Source organism: Brachyistius frenatus, unplaced genomic scaffold (assembly GCF_029030835.1).
Source record: "Brachyistius frenatus isolate BFR_SWC_R1_liver_20210118 unplaced genomic scaffold, ASM2903083v1 Contig_38, whole genome shotgun sequence".
NCBI classification, from domain to species: Eukaryota; Metazoa; Chordata; class Actinopteri; family Embiotocidae; genus Brachyistius; species Brachyistius frenatus.
In genome coordinates this window covers 3,120,112-3,147,134 of record NW_027210637.1, presented here as the reverse complement: position 1 = coordinate 3,147,134, position 27,023 = coordinate 3,120,112, and the positions used below count along the sequence as shown (strand labels likewise).

General features: G+C 42.0%; 1 protein-coding gene across 4 annotated transcripts in view; it reads right to left on the bottom strand.

Annotated features, from left to right (window-relative positions):
- Positions 1 to 27,023, bottom strand: part of stxbp5a (syntaxin binding protein 5a (tomosyn)) — a 90,234-nt gene that overhangs the window by 51,275 nt on the left and 11,936 nt on the right. For all 4 annotated transcript variants that reach the window (XM_069701815.1, XM_069701816.1, XM_069701817.1 and 1 more), the window contains exons 3-4: positions 4,966 to 5,047; positions 3,434 to 3,534 (exon numbers count right to left, since the gene is read on the bottom strand). In XM_069701815.1, the coding sequence (XP_069557916.1) occupies positions 3,434 to 3,534; positions 4,966 to 5,047 (183 nt within the window). The remainder of the gene's footprint in view (positions 1 to 3,433; positions 3,535 to 4,965; positions 5,048 to 27,023) is intronic.

Here is a 27,023-nt window from a genome sequence, read left to right as displayed (position 1 = left end):
TACTGCAACTTTTTGATGGTAGCTGGCATAAAGACCTATGCTGTCAGCAAGAAAGATGTACCCACTGAGAGCCAATTTACACCAACTATCCATTAAAGGAATGGTTTTTGGGTGTTGCACTTAACTCCTCTCTGATACTGTAGATAGCTAAATCGATAACACTCTCATATCCGTGCAATAATTACAGAGTATGAGCCAGGAGGTGTTCAGCTTTGTTTCGCAGATTGAAACAACTAGCTCGACTCTCTTCAAAGTTAAATGAGATACCTCATAGTGCCTCTACAGCTCGTTAAATAACTAGTTAATTCTTGTTCCAGCGTTTCTGTACACAGAAAAGTTGGCAAAAATGACAATTAGTGTCTTTAAGTTACATGATGGAACTTTCCAGAGTAATTAATCACAGTTTTGTCATTACCACGAGGTTGATTGCACAGAAGTGCAGTTGTGGAAAATTGTTGTTTATTACACCTCATGACTCCCTTTAAAACCCCAAATTGCCTTCTTTACATTTTGGTTTGTTTTTTAAGCTTGTCTTGATGTTAATCTAAAATAATCTCCATCTCCTTACTTGGGTACAGACATGTAATGGTACTGATTCGGAAAAGCATTGCAACAATTCACAAAATTAGGAGCATCCCTTAAAATGCAGATGTATTTCAGTACAGTAAACACTTCTCTATGAAAATCAGATTACTGATCGACTTAGTATATAAGTATCTCGGGTAGTTTAATAATGAGTGTATCATTTGGCTCGTGAGGGTTTGTTTTTTTTCTGTTAGGAGGCTGTCTGTCTGACAGTTCTGGTTGGCTGACTGTCCTTTTGTTGATGAAGGAAACGGCTGCCTCGTCCTCAACACCCTGACAGGTTAAAGTCAAGCTTTGTGCAAACAGTCAGGGAGGGGAAAAAGAAAAGAACAAAGGGAAAATGATGGGACAGGGTGGCAGAGGGTGACCAAAACCTTTATTTGTTTTACACACAAAAATGGTCGACACTGTTTTTTTGGCTTCACTTCAACAGTCGCTCTTAAGTTCAGATGACACTTTGAATGGTGATCTCCATTTGCAAATGTAACCTTCTGTAATTTCTTTTGATAAGCATCAAAGGAGTGCACACGTTTTATAAAAAAAAATAAAAAAATAAACAAAGCAGAGATAACAGATGTTTGCAGCTTTTAGTGCCAGAGATCTTAAAAGCTTATCGGAGTGCAAGACACCTGGCTAGAGTGTGAGGAAAGTTCAAATGAAATGAAACAAAACCCTGATGCTCCCATTAACTTTGGGGCAGTTAGTATAATAACAGCAATGGACGACTGCAGAGCTGTATATCAGTCTACAGAAGGTAAAAACAGTGCTGATCTGCAAACACTTCATTTGATAGCAATGTAGCATACAATTCCCTTTCCCATAAAGCATTTCATATACTGCTTGGATAAAGATGTGAAGACTGTTGCCAAGTAGAATTTGTCATTTTATGCTATGTTAAATCAGTAGGAATAGATTTTGTGAGTACAACACAACAGATTACTAGTTTTAAACCAATTCAAACATGAATAGTCTGAAAAAAAATCTATGATGTAAGAATGTCAATTCCTAATACTTTATTATTTAAATGCATTAACCTCTTAATCTATCTGTACCTGCTTACTGCTGCTCAGAGTCCTCAGAAGCCCATCATGCAGTCCCAAAGGACTCGGCGCAACATACAATGGTGTATGACATATCAACACAACTGCGCCTTCTATTTTATTTGTAAGGCCTACTATTTTAATTTTAAACCCTTCCTTTTGAATCTAAATTTTTCCCATTTCATACCATTCCTTTCCCAAATTCTTTATCTGTTCTTCCTCACCAGCTTGTTCTGCTTTCTTCTCTCCTATTTCCATTCTAAATGTGTCAAATGAATTTGCAGCGTCTCTTTTCCATCAGGACATCTCTTAAGAAGCAGTAACTGTACTCCTCTCTGATGCCATGTCTCGAGGTCATTGTGTTGGACGACGATGCTTACTAAATGTCAGAGACGGTCAGGCGCCTCTGCAAGAACACAACCCGCCCTAAAAGCCGCTGCTGGCCACCTGTCCATCACTTCAGGGTTGCCGCACATCATTGGTTCTGACGTTTAACCCCTTCACCGTTTTCACAGTGACAGATCACTGGCCAATGATATGATTGGCTCTGATGGGTTATCACTGTAATTGTGATCTGAAGAGACAGTGGACACCAATTTCCTTGAGGTGAGGTGATTCGTCACTTCTTTCTCAGACCTTAGACAACATTTGCAAAGTAAAAAGAGTCTTTGCTTTTTTTTTGTATCTAATGCAGGAAGAAATTGGAGGATTATTTGAAGGTGGTTGTTTTGTATTCATTCATTTGGGAATTGTCTGCTAAAGTTTTAAATATAAGTAAAAATGTTTTCTCTTTATGATGTACATGTTTGCAAGAAAAATAGCTTGTAAATCCAGTACTTTTTGGCCTATCAGCTACTTGGATGCTGGGTGGTGTGGTTGATCTCCCAGAAGATGGTGCCAATAACATGTTGCCAATAATACAAATCTGAGAAGTGGTCAATCTGGAGAGAAATGTATAATAAGTCAGTTTGAAGTCTCTGCAAGTTGATTGTCACTGATGACCTTGATGTAAAGGGAAAAAAATATGATGCTTTAAAGCATTATCAATATAGAGTATACACAGCTTTTAGTTGATTAACAAAAACCTGCTAAATGGCTCCAAAAATTATCATATGTATAAACTCCTATTGTCTTCTAGAAAGAAGATACAATTGACTTTGACCGAGGAGGAAAAGCTGTATTTATAACTAATGATCAACGAAATCGAAATTTCAGAACTTTAAATTCCACAAACTGTAAGTTCATGGTCTGTGTGATTGTGTGTGTGTGTGTGTGTGTGTGTGTGTGTGTGTGTGTGTGTGTGTGTGTGTGTGTGTGTGTGTGTGTGTGTGTGTGTGTGTGTGTGTGTGTGTTTAACTGCCTGTTAATGTGAATGTTCAGGTGTTTGGGCAGGTTCACACCTGTGCCCCAGTGATGGGGGAAATCCACAAACGTGGAGTAAGTAACCCAAATAATGAGTGTTTAGTTGGAGATCAACAGGAACAGAAACAGAGCGAGAGAGCATCAGACTCTCTGTCACCTCCTTTGCCCTGTGCACAGTTTTTCAGGCGCTCAGACACATTTGCCAAATGAAATGCCGTCTGTTGGCATACAGTATGACAGCAAAAACTAACAGATGACACAGGCAGCAAACTACGGCACTGTCCCAGCTCAGACAGCCACGGTTCTTGTTGCACCAGACCAAGTGTGGGGGTCTAATTAAGCATAGAGAGGAATAACAGAGAAAAAGAGAAGAGATGGAGGCAGTGAAGTGGATGCATTACTAGACGGTCTTCCTTATCAGTTGCAGTTTTGTGTGAACCACTTACCTCTCTCTGTTGAACTTGAGAGAGTGGAGGATGGCCGGTCTCTTCTGCCTCAGGTTCCACAGGTGGACGGTGTCGTCAGCCAAAGCACTCACCAGTGCTCCCTGTCGTAACAAAAGCGCGGAGCATTTCATTTATATTCAAAGTTTAGCAAGAATAAGTATTCAAACAAAAAACAGGCACCGTCATTGAATAAATGTTAGTTATACGTGGAGAGATTTCTATAAACATATCTACAGACTGCACATTTTCTCGGTGGGCATGAGATGCATGAGTCACACTGCCTTCCCTGGAAACTCAGGTCATTTTAAATCAGGCAGCTTTCTCCTAGGTAACGATGATGATTCATAAGATGTATATGAGTGTGTGTAGGAGGCACTAAAAATCATCTCCATCTCCCTAAGGGTTTGTTTTAGCTGCTGAGTCACAGTCACACAGACGCTGAAACACACACACACAGCAATCACACATGGCTAAGCATGAAATACTGCATTTCTCATAAATATAATGAAAATGAAAATCGTGTTTTTTTTTCAAACAGAAAAGGCTAGAGGCATTCAATACTGCCAGCATGTCTTCAACTTGTCAATTAACACAAAAGGAAATGCTCTCAAATTTTCTGTGTGGCCTGTAGCTTAACATGACAAATGGACAGCACTGCCTATTTTAGTGAAGCAATTGCTGAATAAGGGTAAGTTGAATCCTGACTCAGTGATTCTAAAAGGAAGGATGTAAACTGGTAAAATATACAACGTCCATCAAAAGGCGTGTTATTTTTCTTTCATTTATTAACATGTGCCAAACTGTCAATGAATCACTAATCGTCCATGACATCATATACAGACTAAAATTAGCAAACATTCATTATTTCCCAATTAAGTGAATTACAAAGGGCAGCGGGAGAATGTGACCAAGCCATCGGTTCCCATTTTCAACACTAGCCGGTTTTAAATACTCAAGTGATTTGAGCGTAGTAGTACTCAGTGCTAAAATGCATTAAGTATTGTTAACCAGTCTAATACCAGAAGTACCTGCATGCATAATCATTCATACTATCTTACTTTCAACAGCAGACAGAAAGAACATTTCAGGGGTGAAACATTCATAACTCAGCCCACAAGTCCGATTAAATTACTCACAACACGGTGGAATTTAAGTGGAATATTAAGGCAGATCTTTTTTCCAGCAACCACGTGACAAACATACCTCTCTTTAAGACAGATTATCACATCAATTATTTTCAGAAGAATCACCAGAATGCGGATCAGAAAGAATGAATTTAGCTATTCACACAAAAATGACTTGTGAAAATTTTTTATTCACTTTTTATTTCATGAGAGAAGTTGACACTTATTGAATAGGAGTCTATTGAGTAAGAGGCTTTTTGGATCTAGGCCCTAGTGGCCCTGCACTTTGGCATTGGCTTCACTTTTCAGACTGCGCCCATTTTCACACTGCGCACAGAGCTCCCTGTCCTGAGCTTTGTAAGTCAACACTGGTCCCAGCGGAGTAACTTCTCTGAGTTTGTGACCTACCTCATTGATGAGAAACTGTAGATGGATGACGGCCGCTCCACTCTCGTGCTGACAGTAACACTCCACACCGGGACGACCAAACCTGAAAGGGTCTCAGTCAAGGAACATACAGTTGCACCAAAGAAATGTATCACCAGACCAATAGTGCATGTTTTCGTTTTTCACAGCAATATAGTGTGAGTTTTGATACAGCAGTGAATTTATGTGCAGAAGACCACTGTCAGCGTCATGTTTCAGAACCACAAGTTGGGACAGCTTTCTTAAACCGCATTTACTGTTGCCATGGCAAAGAAGGTCGCATAACTTTAAGGAAATAGTAACTTCAATGCACAACACGGTTTAAGTTATAATCGTAACCCAAATCATTATCTTTCCCAAACCCTAGGAAAAATTATTGTGGTTCGCATTTGAGTGTAGGAACATATGGCCTATAACGTCTTATGGGTTGGAGGGGTCGTTGTTCTATTTGTGAAGAATCCCTGAACGTTCTTCATCTCCAACAGTACCTTTGTTAACTGGCTCCAAGAACACGTGCCTCAGCATTTGCAAATTTAAAGGTCGCTGCCTCTGGTTCCAAGGTCATGACATCTGTTACCGGGGTGTTTGTTGGGAAGGAAAGTAAAACATACACACAAACATTTATATGGTCTCCAAACAGAGCTTGAGCATATTCATCCCCTCCATCAAGGAAAGATCTTAAGATTGTAAGATTATAACCCTCTTAGACCCCCCACATGCCTTTATATTACATCCCTTACCTCATTATACAGTATGCTCTACAGCAGGGGTGGCCAACCAGTCAGAGACTAAGAGCCACACACACACACACACACACACACACACCTCTGCTCAGCCAAATTTATTGTGTGACTAATGACAGAAATGGACTCCTACAGTACTAAGACCACAGGCCAGTCATTTTCAACAATGAACATTGTGTGCACTGTCTCACACACACAAACTCTCAGTTCAACAAAGTCCACAAACAAAAACATAATAATTTACTATAGCGTTTTTCACTTACTATGCATGTTGCTTAGTGGGACTTCTGTCATTCCTTGCCTTGAACAATCCTCTTCAAATCTGGCTTGTACTCTGTTGTTGCCACTCGACCAATCTTTCACAGGGGTGTCAGTCAGAACAGATCGATGCTTTGATTTCACGTGTTTCAGGGTAGAAAACACAGACTCGCAGACGTATGTTGACCCAAACATTGACAGTATCTTAAGCGCGGCCCGTTTGACATTGGGGTATTTTTCCATTGGCACACTTTTCCAGAACTCAATGGTCCCTTCCCTTAAAGCAGGTTTCAGTTGGTCCTCCTCACAAAGATCGATCATCTCCAACTCAGCCTCATCTGTGACTAGCGGGGCTTTCAAACAGTCCGTCTCCGCATTAAATGGGTCGACGAGGAACATCTGTGGCCTTTTCAGTTGTAGATCACGGAACCGGATGACAAAGCTTTCGCGCAGGTTTTCAACCAGCGTTGCATATCTGGCTCTTTGCTTATTCAGGGCGGCGCTGGTGACTTGCCCGCTGGCTTTTAGCAGAGTGGGAAAATGCGTTAAATCTCCCTTTTGAATATGCGTCTTGAACAGCTTCAGTTTGTTGACAAACGCAAACACACTTTGCAGCAGGTCAGGCAGCATGTTTAACTCACCCTGCAGGGTCAGGTTCAGTCTGTCCAAGTGACACAGCGTGTCGACCAAAAAGGCCAGATCCATAATCCACTCGAGGTCCGAGAGCTCGGGACAGTCCTTGTCCTTCTCAAATGTCCTTCTCAAATGCAGCCATCATTGTTTCTTTCACATCTATGCCACGGGTTCTGTCTTTTAATGGCACAACATCAAGGAGTTCTTCTTTGATCGCACAAATCTTTTGACACAGACCGTGCAAACATTGCCAGCTGAGGCTCGTCTTGTACGTCACAACTCTCGTCTTGTACGTCACAACTCTCATCCAACGCGACACTAAAATACGCACATGCTTGAAGGTCAGAGCGCAACTGTGGTTCAACAGCCGTGTTAATGTCCGATATCCTGTGTCCAACAGTGTGGCGGGACAGTTGGACGTCTGATACCATCCGTTTGAGTTTGTCGTTTTCAGGAGACAAGATTTCAACAACGTCACTGAGGCATTTTTTTTTTTAACGAACTCCCCTTCATTAAATGGCTTTTTAGCCCGTGCAATGCTCCAAGCCAGGTGATACGATGCAAGCGTGACAGTCTCTGAGTGCTTCGGAATTTTGAGAGCGAAATTGACCCTAATTGTTTCCTCCGACGGGTTTGCACCTCCTGCTTTGCGGAATTTCACCTCATGCGCATGCGCGTTTGACGAAAATACCATATTGAACTCAAGCGAAGCGAACACGCACAAAAAAAACAACAACACAAATGTTGACATGAACGTAAAAGAGCCGCATGCGGCTCGGGAGCCGCGGGTTGGCCACCCCTGCTCTACAGCTTCATACCACAGAGATCCGTTTACCAGTGAGCGTTGTATTTTAAGAGAACATGTTCGAAGAATAAATGCACCTGGGTGCCAGTTAACAAATACTACATCTAATTCAGGAAATACTCAGCCACATAGATGGCTACCGTTATACAGAAACAGCTATGTTAGAAGAGAGTGCTTGCAAGGAATGAATACATGGAGTCAAAATAAAATAGGGGGACACTGGCAGAGCTACAGTGAAGCAATAAAAATGTACCAGGACCGCGGGAGAAAAAAATGGAAAGGGGAGTGTCAGATATTTAAATATATAGATAATGAATCAGCACAGAAGAGGTGGATATTATGTGAGCAGATGATAAAATAATAGCAGAGGGACTGGGAGAGAGGATACAGTTAAACAGAGATCTACAACCCTGTAAAAGATGCAGAGGGGAGAGAGACGAGGCAGAAGGATGGAAGCCAACTGGAAGGAGGAGACTGACAGAATAACGAGTTTGCATTCTTCAGAAGAGTGAATGGGTGAGCTTACTGATTATATCCATTCATTTTTCCCATGAGCATCGGGACTTAGGTGGGGGGTGGCTATTTTTCATCTGGGGGCACGTCGAGGTGTACCACCCAGGGACGACACTATTGCTCATCGTTAATGTGTAAGGGGAGGGCGGTGGGCTGTTTCTGCATGCCTCCAGCTCCTGTAGAGCTAACCAAGTAAAGCACCGTTTGACACATGCAGCTACTTATGAATACAGATTTACAAACCATTATAAGAGGATCTTTCCTGCATCTACATAAACATAAAAACAGGGAGGATGACAGAAGGAGAGAGATGTTGGTTTGGTTAACCCTTAACAGGAAGAGCTCACTTCAGAATTGAATAAAAACTCCAACAATCAAGTTGTCATCTCCAACAGTGCAAACTGTGCCTTCAGCCCCCAGACAGGCATCAGTGTAATCTATACAGTAGAAATACATGTAATCATTCCTGAAATGGGTTGTGACCATCTCACTGAATAAAGCCAGCTCATCAGCAGAGCCAGCATCGAACCCCTTGTTTCTTCACAGCTGAACGCCCCCAAGTCAACCTATACATACATTTTTATTTTGGCCTGAACACACAATAAAGTGCGTGTATACATAAATACACCAGCTATAAATATATTTTAATCTATGGTCCACTAGTGGCTTGTATTCTCTTATAGCTGTACAGTATCTGACAACAAGGTGCTGTGTGAAAGCACGATCGCATTTACGCTCAAAGATGCTACAATCAATATCTTTATATTAGCAATGGATCAACTGGCTGTATATCACAAGGGTTGCTTCAAGTGATGAATCAGTTTTAGTTTTCCTGTCCTGCAACTTGTTTTCAGATACAGCTGGCAACTGTGATCAAAAAGCTGGTGAACATATACAATGGAGCATTTAGTAGCTAAAAGACCAGATACTTTTGTCAGGAGTTGGTGGAGTCTAAAGCAGCGCTAAATAGAGAGCAAATATTGGACTTACAGTCAGTTCAGATGGCCGCAAACACAACTCTACATGAATACAAATGCTGCTGTGTAGCTGCTGGATGTGTAAATAAGCAACTGTTTGCTAACAAGTTCGATAATTGAATCAAAGTCTGCCAGACTCATGGTCCCTGGTCTAACGGAGAGCTCAGTCGGGATCACATGCTGCCACCTCCACCCCCCACTCAGATATCAAAGTAGCCCATGTGCTGCCTGAAACCTCCCCCTGACTCTTCAGGTGGATTAAGCTTTGCCTCCCCCTCTTGAACAGACAATTAACGGACTTTATCTCTGTGCCAGTGATGTGATGCACTGAGCAGAAAAAAAAAAATCCAGCAGCTCCATTGGATTTCAGCCAATAAACCCCAAGGGGGATGGAGCAGACTTGAACTATAAAACTAGAAGGGCGCCACCAAAACCGTCATGATCATATCTTCCGCTGAGCCAGTAGCCATCATCATGTAGATAGCTTAGCCTGAAACGCATTATGACTACCAGCCACCTCGCTCATCCTCACTAAAGCTCTGAGAGCTTAAGTTCTATCTCACTGAACTTTAGACACCCTCTGATGGAGGAGAGGCCTTTTACAAAACAAATACTGCATAGGATCATGAGGAGGGAGACAACTGGCATCCCATCTGTCTTCATCTTTGCATTATTAGGACAAATGTTATTCATTGGTGTCAAAAATGGTATCAAAAGTGAAGCAGCCCTGGGCCAGGCTTCCAAATAAGGAGTGTAATATGACATCCACAAACTTCTCTCTGTAAATCTCAAATTCTACAGCTGGGTTTTTTTTTTTTTTATAGCCACTTTAATCTAAATGCAGCAGTATCACGAATGCCTGTAGGGGAGAATCTAGCTTCTGCTCCAATGTGCTGCATGTACTTCTGATGTTGTCAGGTGTGACTGAAGAGATGAGCTGCAACTAGACCAATGAGAGGATGTGTATTCTTCATCCAGCAGGCAGCTTGCTGCTTTGGTTCCATACAGAGACAACACACCAACAGCTTGCTATGGCTGGTTAGGTAACACTCAAGTTGACCAGTTTCTCATAAATGTCATAAACCTTGTGATTGTGGATGCATGCAGTACATGTTCACTGCCACAGTGCCAGTTCTGGTTTCAAAAAGGTTCATAACAACTTCTTAAATATACACCAGCTGTCACGGAGACCGATAGAAGAAGTTGAATGGCGATGCTGTTTGGATATCTCCTGAAGTTTAGAGCTTTTTACACTGGAAAAAGTACAAAAAAACAAAAAAAAAACACTGACGATACGAGAGAGGCAAAAAGCTCATCAGCTCGCACCAAATCAATGTCACACCAAGTGGATGAGGACAGAGGACCTCAATGCTCTCTCCACTTGACCTCGTATGCCCGCCATCCTCCAGGACACTGCAGCAGGCTCAGCTGTTACAGGCTTGGAAAGGGAAGCTGACGTCAATCTAGGCCAAATGTGCAAGTAAGAGAGAGCAAGTTTAGATCAACTCATTTAATGAGGATTATAACAGAAGTTAAAGGTAAAACGTTTCTTTTATATAGTTTACTAGGTCAGAGTGGAAAAGTAATGAGAGCACAAATGACTTGGTGTCACTGCTGTTTGCATAAACACAAAATACAGTCTACCACCTTAAGGTGTCAATTGAATTACTGGTTCTAAATAAAGGTAATCCTCATGCTATTTGTCAACAAATAGAGTAGATAAATTGATCTGTAGTCAGTCAAACCTATAGAGAAGGACTTTTACATGTAAATGAACATCCATTAGATTTAAGCCCTTACCAAATGAGTTCATACTAGGCTGATTCAGCCAATCACCGCCAAATAAATCTCTCTGTATTTCACAGTATACAGAGTTTGACAATTTGGTGTCTGGTGAGACACTCCCACGCTGGCTGGATAAATGATTGGCCTGGTTCTATGGGCAGAGCGTTTTTTTCTGATGCCTGATTTCTTCATTGGAACTAAAACTAATCAAGTCACAAAATCATCCAGTTTTTTCCCAATAGGATGATTTGGACTCACCAACAGTACAGACCATCTAACTCCAAGTGACTTAACTGAAAACTCTGTCCTAATGTTGCCTGGCAACCAAATCTTCCAAGGTCTAAAAAAGAGAGAGAAACTGCTCATATTGCCTTCTCTCTGAAGGGAGGTAGCCATCCCACATGCACATTATCATGAGGCGCACAAACACGCTGACACAGACGTGATCATAAAAACATCCTGCAAAATAAATTCACTCCATCAAAGACGAAAACACTGGCTTTTGTTCGTGTTTTACGAGTGAATGTTGCCGTACTAATTCTCATAAAAATGCAGCAGTGCACAAAAACACTCTGCATACAGTAGAAGAAGACTAAGCATTAATGCATGCAGAGAAATTGGCCGTGGACTGAATTCCCCCCATAAGTGTCTGGTCTTAATTCCTCTCTTTACATGCACATGCATCCAATTAAGAAATGTCCGAAATTCACCCGTCTCAAACGTGTTTGTTGTTGTTACTTTTTCTAGTAGTAAACAACATATCTTGTGGGATTTTGCTGATGGACAAAAACATACATTGTAAAACACTACCATGATCATTTTTTGCCATTTGCCGCAATTTTACAGAACAATTAATCAAGAACAAAAATTGAAGAAAATAATAGTTCAATTGATTCCTAAAGGACTAAGTAGACCAACAAATATTTTAGTAATCATTTGCAAATGTACATCAATGTTTTCCACAAAATATAGGATTAGTTCATCAACAAGTAATTACTTAAAAACTATCATTGCCAGATAAAGGACCACTCGATCCTGAACACCCTGCTTGAGTTATTTATTTGAATGCCCTTTCTGCTGCTCTCAATATCTGCTGGTAATTCAATCTGTATCCAGTACATGAAAGCTTTCACCCTTGTTTCTGTAAACCTCCGGCATGGCACAGGGTAGCTGTTTACTTATGCTCTATCAAAATGTGTTTCCTATAAAATACATGTCTCCTCTGGCGGTGCATTTTTTTTTTCTCTGCGATTTCATGCCAGGGTGGGAAATAAGATCATTTAAATTTCTGTGGGTTGTTCTCACATCATTGGCTTTTGACACAGTATAACAACATTTACTAAATATTTCACCGGATTATAGAAAGAAAGACATCTGACGCCATACAGTTTCTATAATGAACATGATGTTTTGTCTGTGAATCTTGGAAGTAACCAAAGGTGCATTATGGACATCAAAGTAACTGAATGTCTGCTATACCCTAAGGGAAAACATGTCAGTACCTGCAGAAATCCTGCAGAAGTAGTGAGAGGTTTCATGTTGTTATCGAGCTGTTTGGAACAAAAATAGTACGATGAGAACAGGAATAGAAAGATAGACTAATTATATCAAAGGGATAAACAAATCTTTTTTAGAACAATCAGCAAAATACATTTGAAATTTGAAATGACATGCCTCACTTTGCAGGCAAAAGTCCTTGACATCTGAGTTGTCCATTTTTTCCCCAGCATTTTAACAAACATGACCCAAAGTTATTCTAAAGTGCCTCAGCTCGAGCCACATGGGGCAGCCTCAGTAGGAGATGTGTCACAGTTGCTGACGAGAGCATTTCTGATTCCTTTTTAGCCAAGCGAGGTCTTTATCTCAGTCTGCGTCCCTCCCACCATACTGCACCAACTCTAACAGTGGACAGACTGACCGCAGGCAGCGATAGCAGCAAGACAAGACGACAGGAAGAAGAAAGTGGGTCAGCTTCACATCTTGTCAAGTCTGATGAAATTTTCCCAAGCTATTCTGGAAGTCAAAGTTGACTTCCACTTTTACACTGCTCTTATTAATTTTCTTCTTTTTTTTTTTTTTCAAAGCCACAGGCAAATTTTCTGACAAAAAAAGGTGTGTCACTGGACATCTGGCAAAGCAAAGCTGTCATCGAGAGAACTGACTGTGGGAAACGGACTTCAGGTTTTGTGAAACCATCCAGGAACACAGTTCATCTTGTGAATAAAGAGATGAGCCTTTGCATCACATAACAGAGGGGTTCGCTTGCTGCTTGTCTGTTTACAGTCAAACAGATCATACCTGTGTTTAGGTGTATGTCTGTGAGGGGAATTGATTATAAAATGAAGGGGATGATGCAGCTTTTAACAGGAACAGAAAGTTCCAGAGGGGTGACAACAAGGCAGAGGGAGAGCAACACGAACCAAATGATGAAAAGACATGATAAAGAAATGGTTGTGTATCGATGTAAAACCGAAGAGCTATCACAGAGGAATATACAGCGAAAGAGAAAGAAGAAGAAAGAGGTGATTAATGGAGGATAGAGGAAAAGGAATAAGGGAGAGGCACTGAGAGAAAGCACCAGAGAGAATAGGCCTGGGAGCACTGAGTTGCTATGACGTTGGGCCTGAAGTGACGTCAAAGCTGGCCACTCATACATCACCCTGCCAGGGATGGGGGCGGGGCCACGGGGCACAGCCTGCTCTGCACTGGACCCACAGACAGGGATGAGGCGATGGAAGTTGGGAGGCAGAAAACAGGAGTGAAGGCATCGCACAAAGACAGAGAGCGACATCAGAATAAAAAGGATATGAGCAAGACGGGGGAAATAACAACGGCCAAGAAAACTACGCAGTAATAAGGACTATCCAGCACTATCCACAAAGGACTGAGCTCAGCTCCTTTCCCTCACATTACTCAGCGTCCATTTTGAGGTAATACCCTACTAATCATCCATAATACGGCAACCGACCTTGACCTCAGGGTGCCAGAACGATCCTATGTCACCTCTCTCTTGCCTTACCTGCGGCTGTTCACATCAAATTGAAAGGCTGCTGAGGGAGTTGCATCTCCATTCCTCCAGGCCGTGATCCAGCCCTGCACCGTGGCCCGCGCTCAGCTATTCCCTAGCAATTAGCTCGACCTTTCGTACCTTCGCCTTTTTGTCAGCCTGTCCTGACTCAGCACGGCTGATGATGTCATTATTACTTTTTTAATAAAAAGCTTTTTGGTATACATCACACATTTTAGCGTATCAATGCATCAGTTATTCTTCTGACCAATCTAACGCTCAGTATGTCATTATTTATGTCTTTACAGAACTGTAGCATGTCCTGTGCGCCCACCAGTACCTCGCTGTACAACGCTGACCTGGTTGTTTGGTTGAGGTGACAGAAAAAACATGTTCTGGACGGAGAGGGCAAGACATTTTTTGTTGGCTTTTTTTGATTTTTGTTTTGCTGAGCTGCACACCGGTCAGTAAAATTTGAAAATGTCTCAACCGGAGTAAAAATGTGCTTTCAACTGTCGCTTAGCAACAGCAGGAAAAATGACTAGCATCCCACCAAGGTGCTGGTGCACACTCCCATCTAAAAAAGCTTCCTGGACACAGGTCTTCACCCTTTGGGCTTTAGAGATTTGCACATTGTAGCGCTTAAGAGGCCCTATGACTTATTTGTGTTAATTTGTTTTCCTTTGCCCTTCTGCTGCCAGAGCATTCAGGCAGCACCTGATACATCAATGACACGGAGAGTGCAAAGACGCCAGGAGACTTACGCTCCCTCGTGAATTTCAGAGTCACATGTGTGTGTGTGGGGGGGCGGGTGGGGGGGGAAGACCCACAAGTCTTGTCATGCAATCATACTGAAACAGAAGCAGATAACAGACAAATGCAACCCTCGGGCTCCTACACACAGCTACACACGGCAAGAAAAACGTAGAGTTGAGCAAACTGGTGATTCATTTGTTTAACACACTCCCTGTATAAATAATCCCCCCTGACACATTTGATTTATTATGCAGGCAAACAATTAAACTGTGTTGGGGCGACGGAGTATTTGTCGCTGTCTCAGCTTCCTCACGATCACCTTGGAAAGCATTGCGACACACACACGCACACACACGCACACACACGTGCACACACACGCACACACACACACACACACGCACACACACGCACACACACACACACACACACACACACACACACACACACACTACAGCCCCCTACATCTATTATGGCCCCTGTCCCAAAGATTCGGCGAGATGACATTCTCGACATTTGCTGAGGTGCACAGTTCAACATTGCAGTCATCACCATTCAAATAAAAGAACGAGGCCTGTTCTGATTGCTCGCAGGTAAATGGCTGATTAGGAGCGGAAAGACGCTGCGAAATGAGGGCTGCAGAGGCACTTCTTTGCGTTTATAAAATCAGCGCTCACAGCCCATGGACATTGTACACAGAATGATAACAACAACAGAATATCAGAAAACAATGCCTTTTAATTTGACTATTTTTTGGGGGCTTGTGCATCGCAGAAAAACACATTACACAGAACTCAACTAACCACCATCCTCTCCAGAGCGGACAGTCACCCTCACTGACCTATTACAGTGAAGCACAATGTTGTGACAAAAACGTTTGTGGCCAGTTGGAGCAGAATCTCTGCTCTGTTAAGAAATGTTAGTCTGGGTGTGAGCCAGCGGGCAGGGCAGCCACAGCAGTGATACGCAGTGAAAACTGTAACCTCCCCATGCTGTAGGGATAATGTGGATTGTTGGTTGTTGGAGCATGGCCAGTTCTGCCCAGTAGTATAGGGTGTTAATAAGCCAGGACATTATCTAATTTTAGCAGGACAAGTCAGCACTGAGATACTGTACTTCTACTTAGCGGCAAATAACTGAGAAGAGATGAAACGGAGGAAGGGAAGGAGTGGTGGGAGAAGGAAATTTACTGGCTGTAGAGATCGAAGGCAGGAAAGAGTACGAGGGGAGGGACCAGAGACAGAGCGAGGACAGAAAGCAAGCAGGATGGAGTAAAGGGGTAAACTATGAGGGAATAAATGTTGAGTCAGCAGAATAGCTTGTGGCCCCCTGCAAAAGCAAAAGAGACAAAATGAGAGATGTGGGGAAAAAAGGGAAGAAGAGGTGAAATCAAAGGAGACCGGAGAAGAGATGAGGGGGGGGGGGTGTGGCAGAGAAAGAGAGGTGAGTGAATGAATTCACTAGAGAGGAGGGGATGATGTACGAAGAGAGAAATAAGGATATTCTGTTTTTTTAAGACTGAACTGGACTTTTCAATACCCAGAAGATCTTGGAAAGGACAGACATTCATCTTTTAGGTATGCTGCTGTAGCTGCCAAACAGTTTAATAGTCTCATTTACATGAGTGTGACAGCCAGCGGCTTAACAGAAATCACAAGTTCTGCTGTTATGATAGCAATGCAAAGCCAGTTAAAGGATTATGTTCCAACAGACAATGGACCTAAACAACATGGAGCAGGGCTGGATGTTGGCACTGATTCTAATTGATTTGGATTCTCATTGTCCAGATTTGATTTTCTTTCACTTGTATTTGATTACATTCATTTTGGTTGATGTTTCAGTTCCATCACATGAACACCAATGTTGCATAAAGCAATTTTCGCAGTTACTTGTGAGTTGCCAGGACCAGATGTTTCTTTTACGTTGAGCACAGACAGGACAGAAACAGAGTCTGCGTGCTAATTAATCTGCACCGTTTGTGTTGTCAGGACATCAGCTTCATATCTGCAGACAGCTGGCAAGCTAACATTAGCTTCCTGGCAGAGACGGACTGAATAAGGAAGAAACAAAATACAGCTCACTCGACTTCATTTCTCATAGCAACAAGCAAGATCAGCGTCTTTTTCCAGTCTATCCCTGAATGAGATCTCTTGATCAACAACCAGATAGCCATTGCGGTCGGCCTACGTAGACAGCCACTATTCACATCACCGGTTACGGGACTATCGTAACTCAAGGTGGTTGTAATTCAACTCAAAATGAACCTTTGCTTGCACATTATAATACCCCAATTTACACAAAGAAGACATTTTACACGTCACGGAGGTCTAACCGAACCACCAACAAGTATTTACTGCAGATGTAATACATGTATACTGAGAAAAATCGCAAATTTAAAGATTTATGTTAAAATTTTAAGAATCAATATTGGGTCATTAAAATAAAAATGTTGATTAATCAGAAAATCTGTTTTTGAATGCAGCCCTGCTTAATAGGAAATTATAGTGTTGCTGTCATCTGAACTGTTTCAGAAGACAATTCAAATTTCATGCATTCAGTATTTACCCGTTTAGATTTGGGCAGGTCAAATTCACACCGTTGTTAACTGCATATTTTACATATATAAAACACACAATCAGCTGATTAAAAGAAGATCAAATATGAGTCCGAGCTCAGACGATTGCAGGGTAAGAGCCACTGTCCAGCCACTGTTCTAACTTCAGAGCAGTCATATCATTTTAAAACAAGTAAAATCAAAACAGCAACAGAAAAACAAAAATCGGAAAACGATCATGTGAAAAGTTGCTCAGACAAAGTTTGTGTTTCAAAATGATTTAATGCAGATATGTAACAGGGACAGCAAGCTAATATTATAATTGTTAGTTTACCGAGAGGTTTAATAACACTATATACTGTTTTATTGGACATTATTAATATTGTCTGGTATTTTACAATTTCAAGCTGTTTCTTCATAATAACTGTTCAAACATGATTCGTTTTCTGTAGTGCTTTGATGAATTTTAATGAGGAAAAAAAAAACATCAGCAGCATCAGAGAAGTATAATAACTCTGAGTTAATATATTAGACAATAAGTCTAGTCAAACGTCTGAGAATCTGTTGCATATACAGTATCTATGCATTATGGCATTAGGTAGCTCGGGTTTTTCTGCTTTTTAGTTCAAAAAGACTGGGCAAGCTTGGGGGAAGCTAATTGACCTAAATTTGCAAATAAAACACATGATCATATTGACTATATGATATTTCATAATTAAATACAGTAATACATATATACTAGTAATACTTCCTGAGAGTAGGGGCCAGAGAAAAATGACTCTGCATCTTTGTCTTACGCGTACAGTATTATGAAGGACTAAAAAAAAAACCTGATGGAGATAATAACAAATGACCTCAGTGAAAGACTGACTCAGCAGTCACAGTATGCTGAGAAAACTGCACTGAAATATGCTGAGGTTCAGATTACGCAGATTTTCCCTCACACTTCATTACTAATTACTAATAACCACTGCAGATGAGTGGGTTTATATTTGATGACTTATCCGTTCTTACAGGCGCGACCACGGATGTATTGGAAAGGTAAAGGGGCCCACTGAGACGACATACCGTGTGTACAGGGCCCAGATTTTTATGCCGCTGAATTCAAAAACAAAAAATTCCCAGTTCACTCTGCAGTACATCAAATATGTCCTCAGTGATTTCCAGTTTTGCTGTCGTTTTAATCTTCTTTATGCGATCTCCTGTGACTGTTACAGCTATGAGTATGTCTCTGTGTGTAACACTCAGACTGGAGAGGAACAAACACGCTGGCAACACAACAAAACACATCGGTGCTGTGCTGGAAACCATAACACATATCATCTATCATGTAGCAAAGGAGAGCCAATTGGTCTAATCTGTCACCTGTGGAAGCCTATGTTCACCCGTTGGCCTCAGATTAAATCTCACCTGATCTTTCTTGCCTTTCGTGTCCGCGGCTTTCTGTTTTTCTCGACTTTTTAACGTTCATCATCCATCATTTGTCATGAATAAGAATTGAGAAGACAAAGAAGAAGTGAGTTATCCCTTGTGTTAACTGACTGCTGATGCTGAAACTTAACTTGGACGTCGAACAAGGCTCCGTAACTACTGGAGTATTGACAATCAGGTACATCCTGCGTTCAGCTAATTGATATCAAACTTGCATTAACTGATTTTTGGGCAACTCGGGGTGTAGGAAACAACTAAACATCGGCTGATTATCTCCTTTTAAGAACACTAAGTGATCCCTAACACTGATTTAAGACACATACAACAGGGGCGGAGCAAAGTCAACTTTTATTTAGAGTCCTGTTTCTGGACAATTGGTGACAGTAAGTCCAAAACTCACCCTTCTTTTTCCTCTCTTCTAGTCTCCACTTACTCCTGAAAAACTGAACAACCTGCTTTAACTGACAACTACACAAATGAGAGTGGTAGGAACTCAAAACAGTAAAGATGCTAAGGGCCTGTTATGTCCTGGTAGGTAGCGCTTACTGAAACCATTCGTGGCCACACAAGGTGGAATGAAAAGCCCGCAGTATCATTTAAAAATAGAGATAGCTGCAGACAATTCTCAACAATCTCTCCAGGGAGACATATATTCTGTGTTTACTGTGGACACGTGTTTCTAATATCTTGTGTAACAAGAGAATCTGTGATATACATTGAAAATGAACCACATCACCTCCAGCTCTCCTCAGAGAGACTCATAATTCCTCTGCACACAGAGTTCATTGGTCTTTCTTGCCTCACAAATTTAGCCCACTGTTGTCATTGGATTGGACGTATTGAACATGATCACTGTAAAACAGAGTGTTTATTCCATAAAGTATCAGATAGTCCAAACAATGGGGTATCTAGTACAGACCGGACTAAGCAGGACTCCACCATATCTGATCAATTTTACCATGTAAACATAATGTTTTACTATCAAACATGCTTGTTATTGACTATAGTGGATGAGGCATATGATATATATATATATATTTATTTATTTTTTCCACTAGTGAGGCTCTCATCTTCCAAAAGTTGCAATAAAAGTCTACCTCATCCAACTGATGGATTTAAGGACTGAGAGAAAAGACAAAATGTCTGAAGGGGAAGAAGAAAAAAAGGAGAGAAAAGTATAATGGTTTCAAAGTCTAAAAAGACAAGAGGGGGATAATTTGAAGGAAAAACACGGTTTGTTGATGTACAGAGAGAATAAAAAGAGAAAAAGAAAGAGCGAGAGAGAGAGGCGAGGAGGAAGACACAAGCATCTGCAGGTCTAAAAGTGTGTGACTGGTTTCCCTCCTGTCTATGAATAATGGATGTGACGAATGGGAGCCAGCACATACATTTAGATGGCTTTGCGTATTAGCCTTTCAAAGTGGTAGGGAGGAAAATGTTTTATTAGAATGTAACTTAATGCCAAATTAACACACCTTTAACACACTCACAATGCAATATCACGAGTCTTTGTTTTATTACAAATTCCAACAGCAATGAAATGCATCCAGACACTTGTGTTACTCTGATTTGAACAGTGCAGGGTGCTATAATGTTTTGAACTGTACATTGGCTGGCGTAGTTACTCAGACAGTGAGATACAGGAGCATTAAAATGAATGCTCCATCATTTACAAAGTAAAACATATTTTTTAAAAGCTGACACAGACATTAAAACTGTTCTCCTGGAGGTATTCTCACCACATTCCCAAAACTCCTCCAAAGCATTAAAAGCGTACTGTATTGCACTGTATTTATATGTGCCTCCCTCCCCTCACTCTCTTTCTGAACCTCGACACACACACACACACACACACACACACACACACACACACACACACACACACACACACACACACACACACACACACACACACACACACACACACACACACACACACACGCACCCTCTGGCACTGTTATCAAACACATCTTTTCAAAGGTAGGACCATGGGAGATTAGCAACCATTGGCCTCCAATACGTTTCAATGTGCCAGCCAGTGTAGAACCATGTCTTGCTTTCAAGGTCATGTACCTGCAAGCTGCTAGTAAAGCACAAATCTGTGTATTGCCAGCCACGCACTGACTGCAAATAATACACACCTCAGAAGCTGACGGGTGTATACAGAAAAAAAAAAAAAAAAAAAAAAGAATCACAGAAATGGCAGGGTCAGGGCAGAATTTGTGCAATCTATGTTACTGCAAAACAAACACATTCAAATAATACGTTAGTATGGTGCAGTGGAATAAGAGGAGAAATGACACCATTACTTTGGCACTGAAATGACTAAACAGACCTACTTCACTGGAATCTATAGATTTATTCAGGCTGATGGATTGAGTTATCTATACAGCACTCCCTGCTGGCATGAATTCTGTTGTGTCTGCTTTAGCATTAATTAGACACCGTTGGTACATTGTATGGTTGTCACTTTGCCAATAGCACAGTAGAGGAGGGCATCTTGCCAAGTGCCATGCATCATATAAAATATGAATCTGAGCGCTGTCCTTTGCTCTTTGATTAATGTGAGACAGAAGGCCAAACATCCCCACCACTTACATAGAGACTACCAGTGACCTCTCGCACGCACACACTCATACACACTGATAGAGGAGCACTGCTGTGTTGCACTTTGTGACACATCTGCAATATTCTCTCTGCCTTCATCTCTGACACCCACGCACACAACGAGGGCAGCAGGGTGGCACAGTCCGTAGTGAAGGTGTCCTTCAACTGGAGGACATAGGTTTAAGATTAACCATCTGCCCTGCTGAAGTGTCTGTGAGCAAGGAGTTGAATGCTGTGTGGTGCTTTAATGCACTCATCGAAAGAGAAACAACAACTATTTTTACAATATTTTATTTACCAACTACATTTTGATAATCAATTAATCGCTTTATTCTTCTCAGTTGAGAGGATTTAAAGCTGCTCTTTTTTGATCCTGTGATATCATAAATAGTTGGTTTTAGGCTCTAGTTCAACCAGAACAATTGGATGACATAACATTGGGCTGTAGCAAATGTTGTACGGAATTTTTCAACCATTTCTGGCATTGTATAACCAAATAAAAAAGTGATAATCTCAGATAACAGTAATCTGATGGCTGAACAGAGGTTGGATTTAGGTCACACCACCAGCTGACCAAAATACCTCTACAAACACTATCACAATCCCTGACCAGGACAGGTCAGGGATGTTAATAGTAAAATGTACTGGAGGATGGATGAATGTAAGTGTAGTCATTTTAATAGCATTAAGCAGTGACACAGAGCAGCTCTGGATTAACTCAGGTGATGCACTTGATTGGATTAAGTCATCCAGGACACCAAAAGGGAAGGGAATTTTGTCTGAATGACAAGATAAATAAAATAAAGAATGCACAATCCTACCCACAACACAACATGCACTTAATTAAACAACGGTACTTCGATGACTCACATGTCCATCTGTGCATTATAAAAATATGACTCCAGCACAAACACTACAGAGCCTGTTTGTGCTTCATCTTCTTCCTGTAGTGCCTGGGATTATGAGAGACAGGTTACGAGAGAAGAGCGAAGACAGGGCAGAGACGGACCCACACATAATCACATCACACACGCCATATACAGGCTTTTGGGGGAGGGGTCTAAAGTGAGTGCACAGTGCAACAAAGGCAGTTACATAAGTCAAGCGGATTGTCCCTGTTTGCGAATGTGCATGCGTTTGTGTGTTTGCAGACATGTGTCGCGCAGTGTGGAGGGCTCGCAGGCCAGGATGTATTCCGTTTCATCACTGCGGGTTTGGCAAAGCCTGCAAGACAGAAAAAAAAAAAAAAAAAAAAGAGGAAAGGAGTAAGAGCAGAAAAAAGAAAGCGTGTCTTCTTCGCTCTGCTGCTAATCCCCTCTGTCGCCTCTACGCCTCTCTTGCTCGAACCGTCTCGGTCATTTTTATCTCTATCGCCTCTCTGTCTGATCTGTCGCTCTTCCTATTTCCTCCTCCCTCGTACTCAATCGCTCTTCCAGGATGCCTGGAAGGATCATGACGTGCATTTGTGCTGATATTCAGTACATACATGCATTGCATACACAGAAACATTTGATAGGAACTACACCTGCTTTTGTGAGATGTGCGTAAACCAGACTGACAATAAACTGACCCCCATGTGTTGGAAGCTCATGAACTGTTTACTTTGAAACGAGGACAATAGATGTGTGAGTGAATGTGCACCTGAATGTGTGTCGGTGCGTTTTCAGATTTATTTAAAGTATCTATGTCTTGTCATGTCTTTCCAGACACTATCAATCCCAGAATTCCACACCACAGTGTAATCAGCTGACCAAGTCAAATGAACACAAATACTATTAATGATATATCGATTTGAAAAAGAAAACTATAGATTTGAGCTGTTATAAAAAGTGAAAGACATTTTTCACAACACAAAACTGAAAATGTGATGTAATAGAACACGGCAGAGCGTAGAAAGCTCCTCCAGGTCCAGCTATATGATTTACCTCTGAGGAACGACATCTCGTGTATATTCTCTGTAATACAATTAAATAAATGTGAGCTTCACATTTCTTGCAAAATGTTTGGCTGCCTGTGCTGCTTTGTTCTTTCATTCTATTTTGGACAATTCCCTTTTTTCTTTTTTTCTTTTTAGATTTGGCTAAGCCTCAAATTAATTTTGCAGCAATGCACAGGAGCCACGGAAGCATTAATAGAGGGACCTCTGGGAATCTGAGCCCCACAAGTCTTATTCAAAATGATTCAGGGAGTGTGTCTGGAGCCCAAAGCTGTCGCATCAAATTAGTGTCCAAATCACTGATAGCTAACAAAACGGTGTACACACACAAATGGAAGCAGACGCTCACGTACAAATGTACACGTGCTGACAGAGGTTTAAACACACACACACACACACACACACACACACACACACACACACACACACACACACACACACACACACACACACACACACACACACACACACACACACACACACACACACACATTTCACTCAACTGGCTCTTCCCCCCCATTCTGGCTGTAAAGCTGCATCACTGTATATACACTATACGTAGACGTAAAGGACGGACACACGAACACGCATGCAGTAAATGCACACACGCAGAATACAGCCTGCTACAATGGCCTTCTCCATTAAAAATGCATGGCGCTGCAGCAACAGTTTCTAAAAATGAGCACCAGGGCCAGCTGCTAATTGGTACTGTGAGAACTGCCTACAGAGAGTAAGACGGAATATAAAAACACTCTTCTTAGAAAGTAGACAATGCACCCAATTACATTTAAAGCACTCCTTCTTGTAATATCTGTGATTTAGCTGTCAGTGAAATAGTTACCAGAGCACTCTCTCTCCCTGGATGCTAATATTGTCAGGGCTGCGGCAGGGCCATTAACGGTTAATGTGCTCACCATTGTCCTCCCTCATAGAGTTATCAGCAATCATCGACACCCGCTTCTAATGTGAAAGCAAAAGCGTTGCCAAGCACCAGACAAGAAGAGAAATCAGGCCAATAGACCCCAATCCAGGCTTAATGGGGGCCTAGTGGCATGGCTAGCTGAGACCTCTCCCACTGCCTGTTCATCATTCACTACCACTGGTGTCTGGGACAGGGCAAGGGCTCCTGGCTTATCAAACAAATTAGCTGATTCATCACTGGAATGAATGTGGGGATCCAAAAGCTGCAAGGTTGTCCTTTCCTTCACATGCTGCCTTTGTTATGAATCAAAGAAGTAAAATGCAGAGATAAAGGATGCTCTTTTATGTGCACACAGGGGGGGTCTGCAGTAGATGCGTGTGATGGGTGAGAGATGGTGGGCATCTCCCCCCTCGAGGGGTCTGACTTTATCCTGCTCTTAGAAGACAAACAACCAACATGTGTTGGCTTCTGCTTGGACAGCAGTCTGATTACAGTTGGATCAGGAACCAATTGTTGCCCTTCCAATCTTTGCAAACCCCACCCACACAACACCGGGGCTCTGAGTCACTGAGCTGGATGGCTGCGACCACTATGGCTCCACTCCATATGCAGACACTCCTACAGTACACTTTATCTCCCTCTAATTTCTCTTCCTCCTCTTCACTTTTCTAAACTTAGACGCAACTTCGTCAGTCTGCAGTGATTTCGCCCCTCCTCTCTTCCTGTTGCTTGCCATGCTGTCTCCTATAGCTGCAGGGATTCAGCCCCGGTTGTGCTGCAGTGAATGACAAACCAAGGACACATCTGCGGCACTTTTAGGTAGTCGTATCTCTATAGCTTTGCAGCATTTTGATGCTGTTCGAGATGTCTCCAGTGTTGTAGAAAAAAAAGAAATTACAGCATACGTCCCTCTTGTGGAATCTGCCAACTCCTACTCCGGATGATACGAAAGCAAAACGGACACAATGTACCATAGCGCTTTGTCTCTGGACAAACACAAGTGTGTAACCCCCTCCTCGTCCTCCCTCCTCTCTGTACGTCGCCACCGAGATGTCCGTCTCATCCTTCATCCTTCCCTCCCCACCGTTTCCAACATTTTACATCACAACACAATCCACATTGCGCTTCAATCAGTCGGAAACGCACAACAGCCCCATGGCCAGTCACGTTCCACACACAGACACACATGCTGGACATTAACAGACTCAGATGCACTTAAATCCAGGCCCATATCAAACACAGCACAGGCGGGGAGCTGAGGAGGGGGCGGGGCTGTGCACATGACAGCCGTGTGGCATTAAAGCCATCAGAGTCATCAGGTCATGCGACACATGTTTATGTCTTCCCTGCAGGCGCTCAGCATGACAGCGCACTAACGGGCAGCCTACAGGGGAGCAACAGGGGGATAAATATCATCGCGGCTACAAGCAGAGGAAGGCAAACGTCAAGATTTGCGTAGCTCTTCTTGACAGGCGAAGACCTTGCCAAGGTCCAGGCAGAATCACAACCTCAGCCGGCTAAAGTTTAGGACGTTGGCTTTACTCAAGCAAAGTCCATTACAAAATGCCATCTATTTGGGCTGGCAGCAGTGAGGCTTAAGTCACTGAGCAGATATTTAGAGCCCTCTCCCTTGAGCTGAGGAAAATTTTGAACATTTGTTCGCAAGCCACCGTCAGCAAGAGGAGGAAGTACCGAAACACCGCAGGCCCGTGATGGAGTCAGTCAAGGGAGACAAAATAAATGGAATATCCCAGTTTGGGGCTTTGATCAAGCGAAGTGCAGCCAACTCGCACGGAACAGATTATTAGGTAGAGTATGCACAACATTAATGTTTAGTATCTAGGCTCTGTCCTCATCACTGCCCACAAGGAAACATTGAGCTCAACTCAGCAGGACGTGGAGAGGGACAATACAGACGAACCAAGAAGGGAAAGGGAAACATTGAATACTTTTTATAATTATTTATGTGTTTTGTTTATCAGTTACAGATTCATACACTCTCTCCTATCAGGATCTTGAAGCAACAAACGACCCACAATGCAACACTCTGTGCAGAAGACACTCTCCACTGAAAATAATATCTGATCTGAACATGTAGAACAAACTATCTACACGTAATCCTCGCATTAAAGACGACTCACACTTTTTCCAAATAGCTCTGATCTCCAGAAGAAGAAAAAAAAAATCACATTGCTGTTATAAATATTGTAATTTTCTCTCAGCATTGCCCACCAGCTGGTTTTATCTAACAAATAAGTGACACCCTTAAAATTGCTGCTGTTCTTTTTATTGTTGCACAAAGTTTAAATGTGTAAAAGGTTAATGGCCTTACTAGTGGTGCTTTTATTTTATTGGATTGAAAAGTTTACTAACAGTTTGATGTATCAAAGCTTTTTAATAAGAATTTGACCCAAAATGGGCAAAAACTGTTGAAGCCCCCGACCAGAAGTGGACGGATTCCACTTATCATATTGTTAGCAAGCAATCTGGTGGTCCTACTGAGACAAGGAACCAGACCCCAGAAAGACTCCACACATATGCTCTGCTAATTTTCAAATGTGTGTAGGGCACAAGGGCAGCTGGAACCCTTTCAGAGGTCTTTCCACCTTGTTGAGAAATATTTTAGTTGGGAGAACAAATCGCTGTGTCAAATATTATCCTAAGGTGAATTTCATAAGCGCTTTGCTGTACTGGTGTAAAAGTGTAAACAACAGCAAACATTTACAAGGCACATGTACGGTGAGTAGGGCAGTCCTCGTCCCATAACATCACCCACATGGCCACACTGGCAGTGTAGGCTTGTTAGCCACAGCTGACAGAGACACTAATATTCTCCAGCTGGAGTTGGTTTAGTTGAGTATGTAGAAAATTAGCCTTTAGCAAAGAAGGTAAAAAGCATGAAATAGAATAGTCAGACTCCAATTGTGTAATACATGTCTGGGCTTTGAAGCAATAAAGCAATTGAAAACTGTGTGTGTGTGTGTGTGTGTGTGTGTGTGTGTGTGTGTGTGTGTGTGTGTGTGTGTGTGTGTGTGTGTGTGTGTGTGTGTGTGTGTGTGTGTGTGTGTGTGTGTGTGTGTGTGTCTGCCGTAACAGATGGCTCACCTGGATGCACA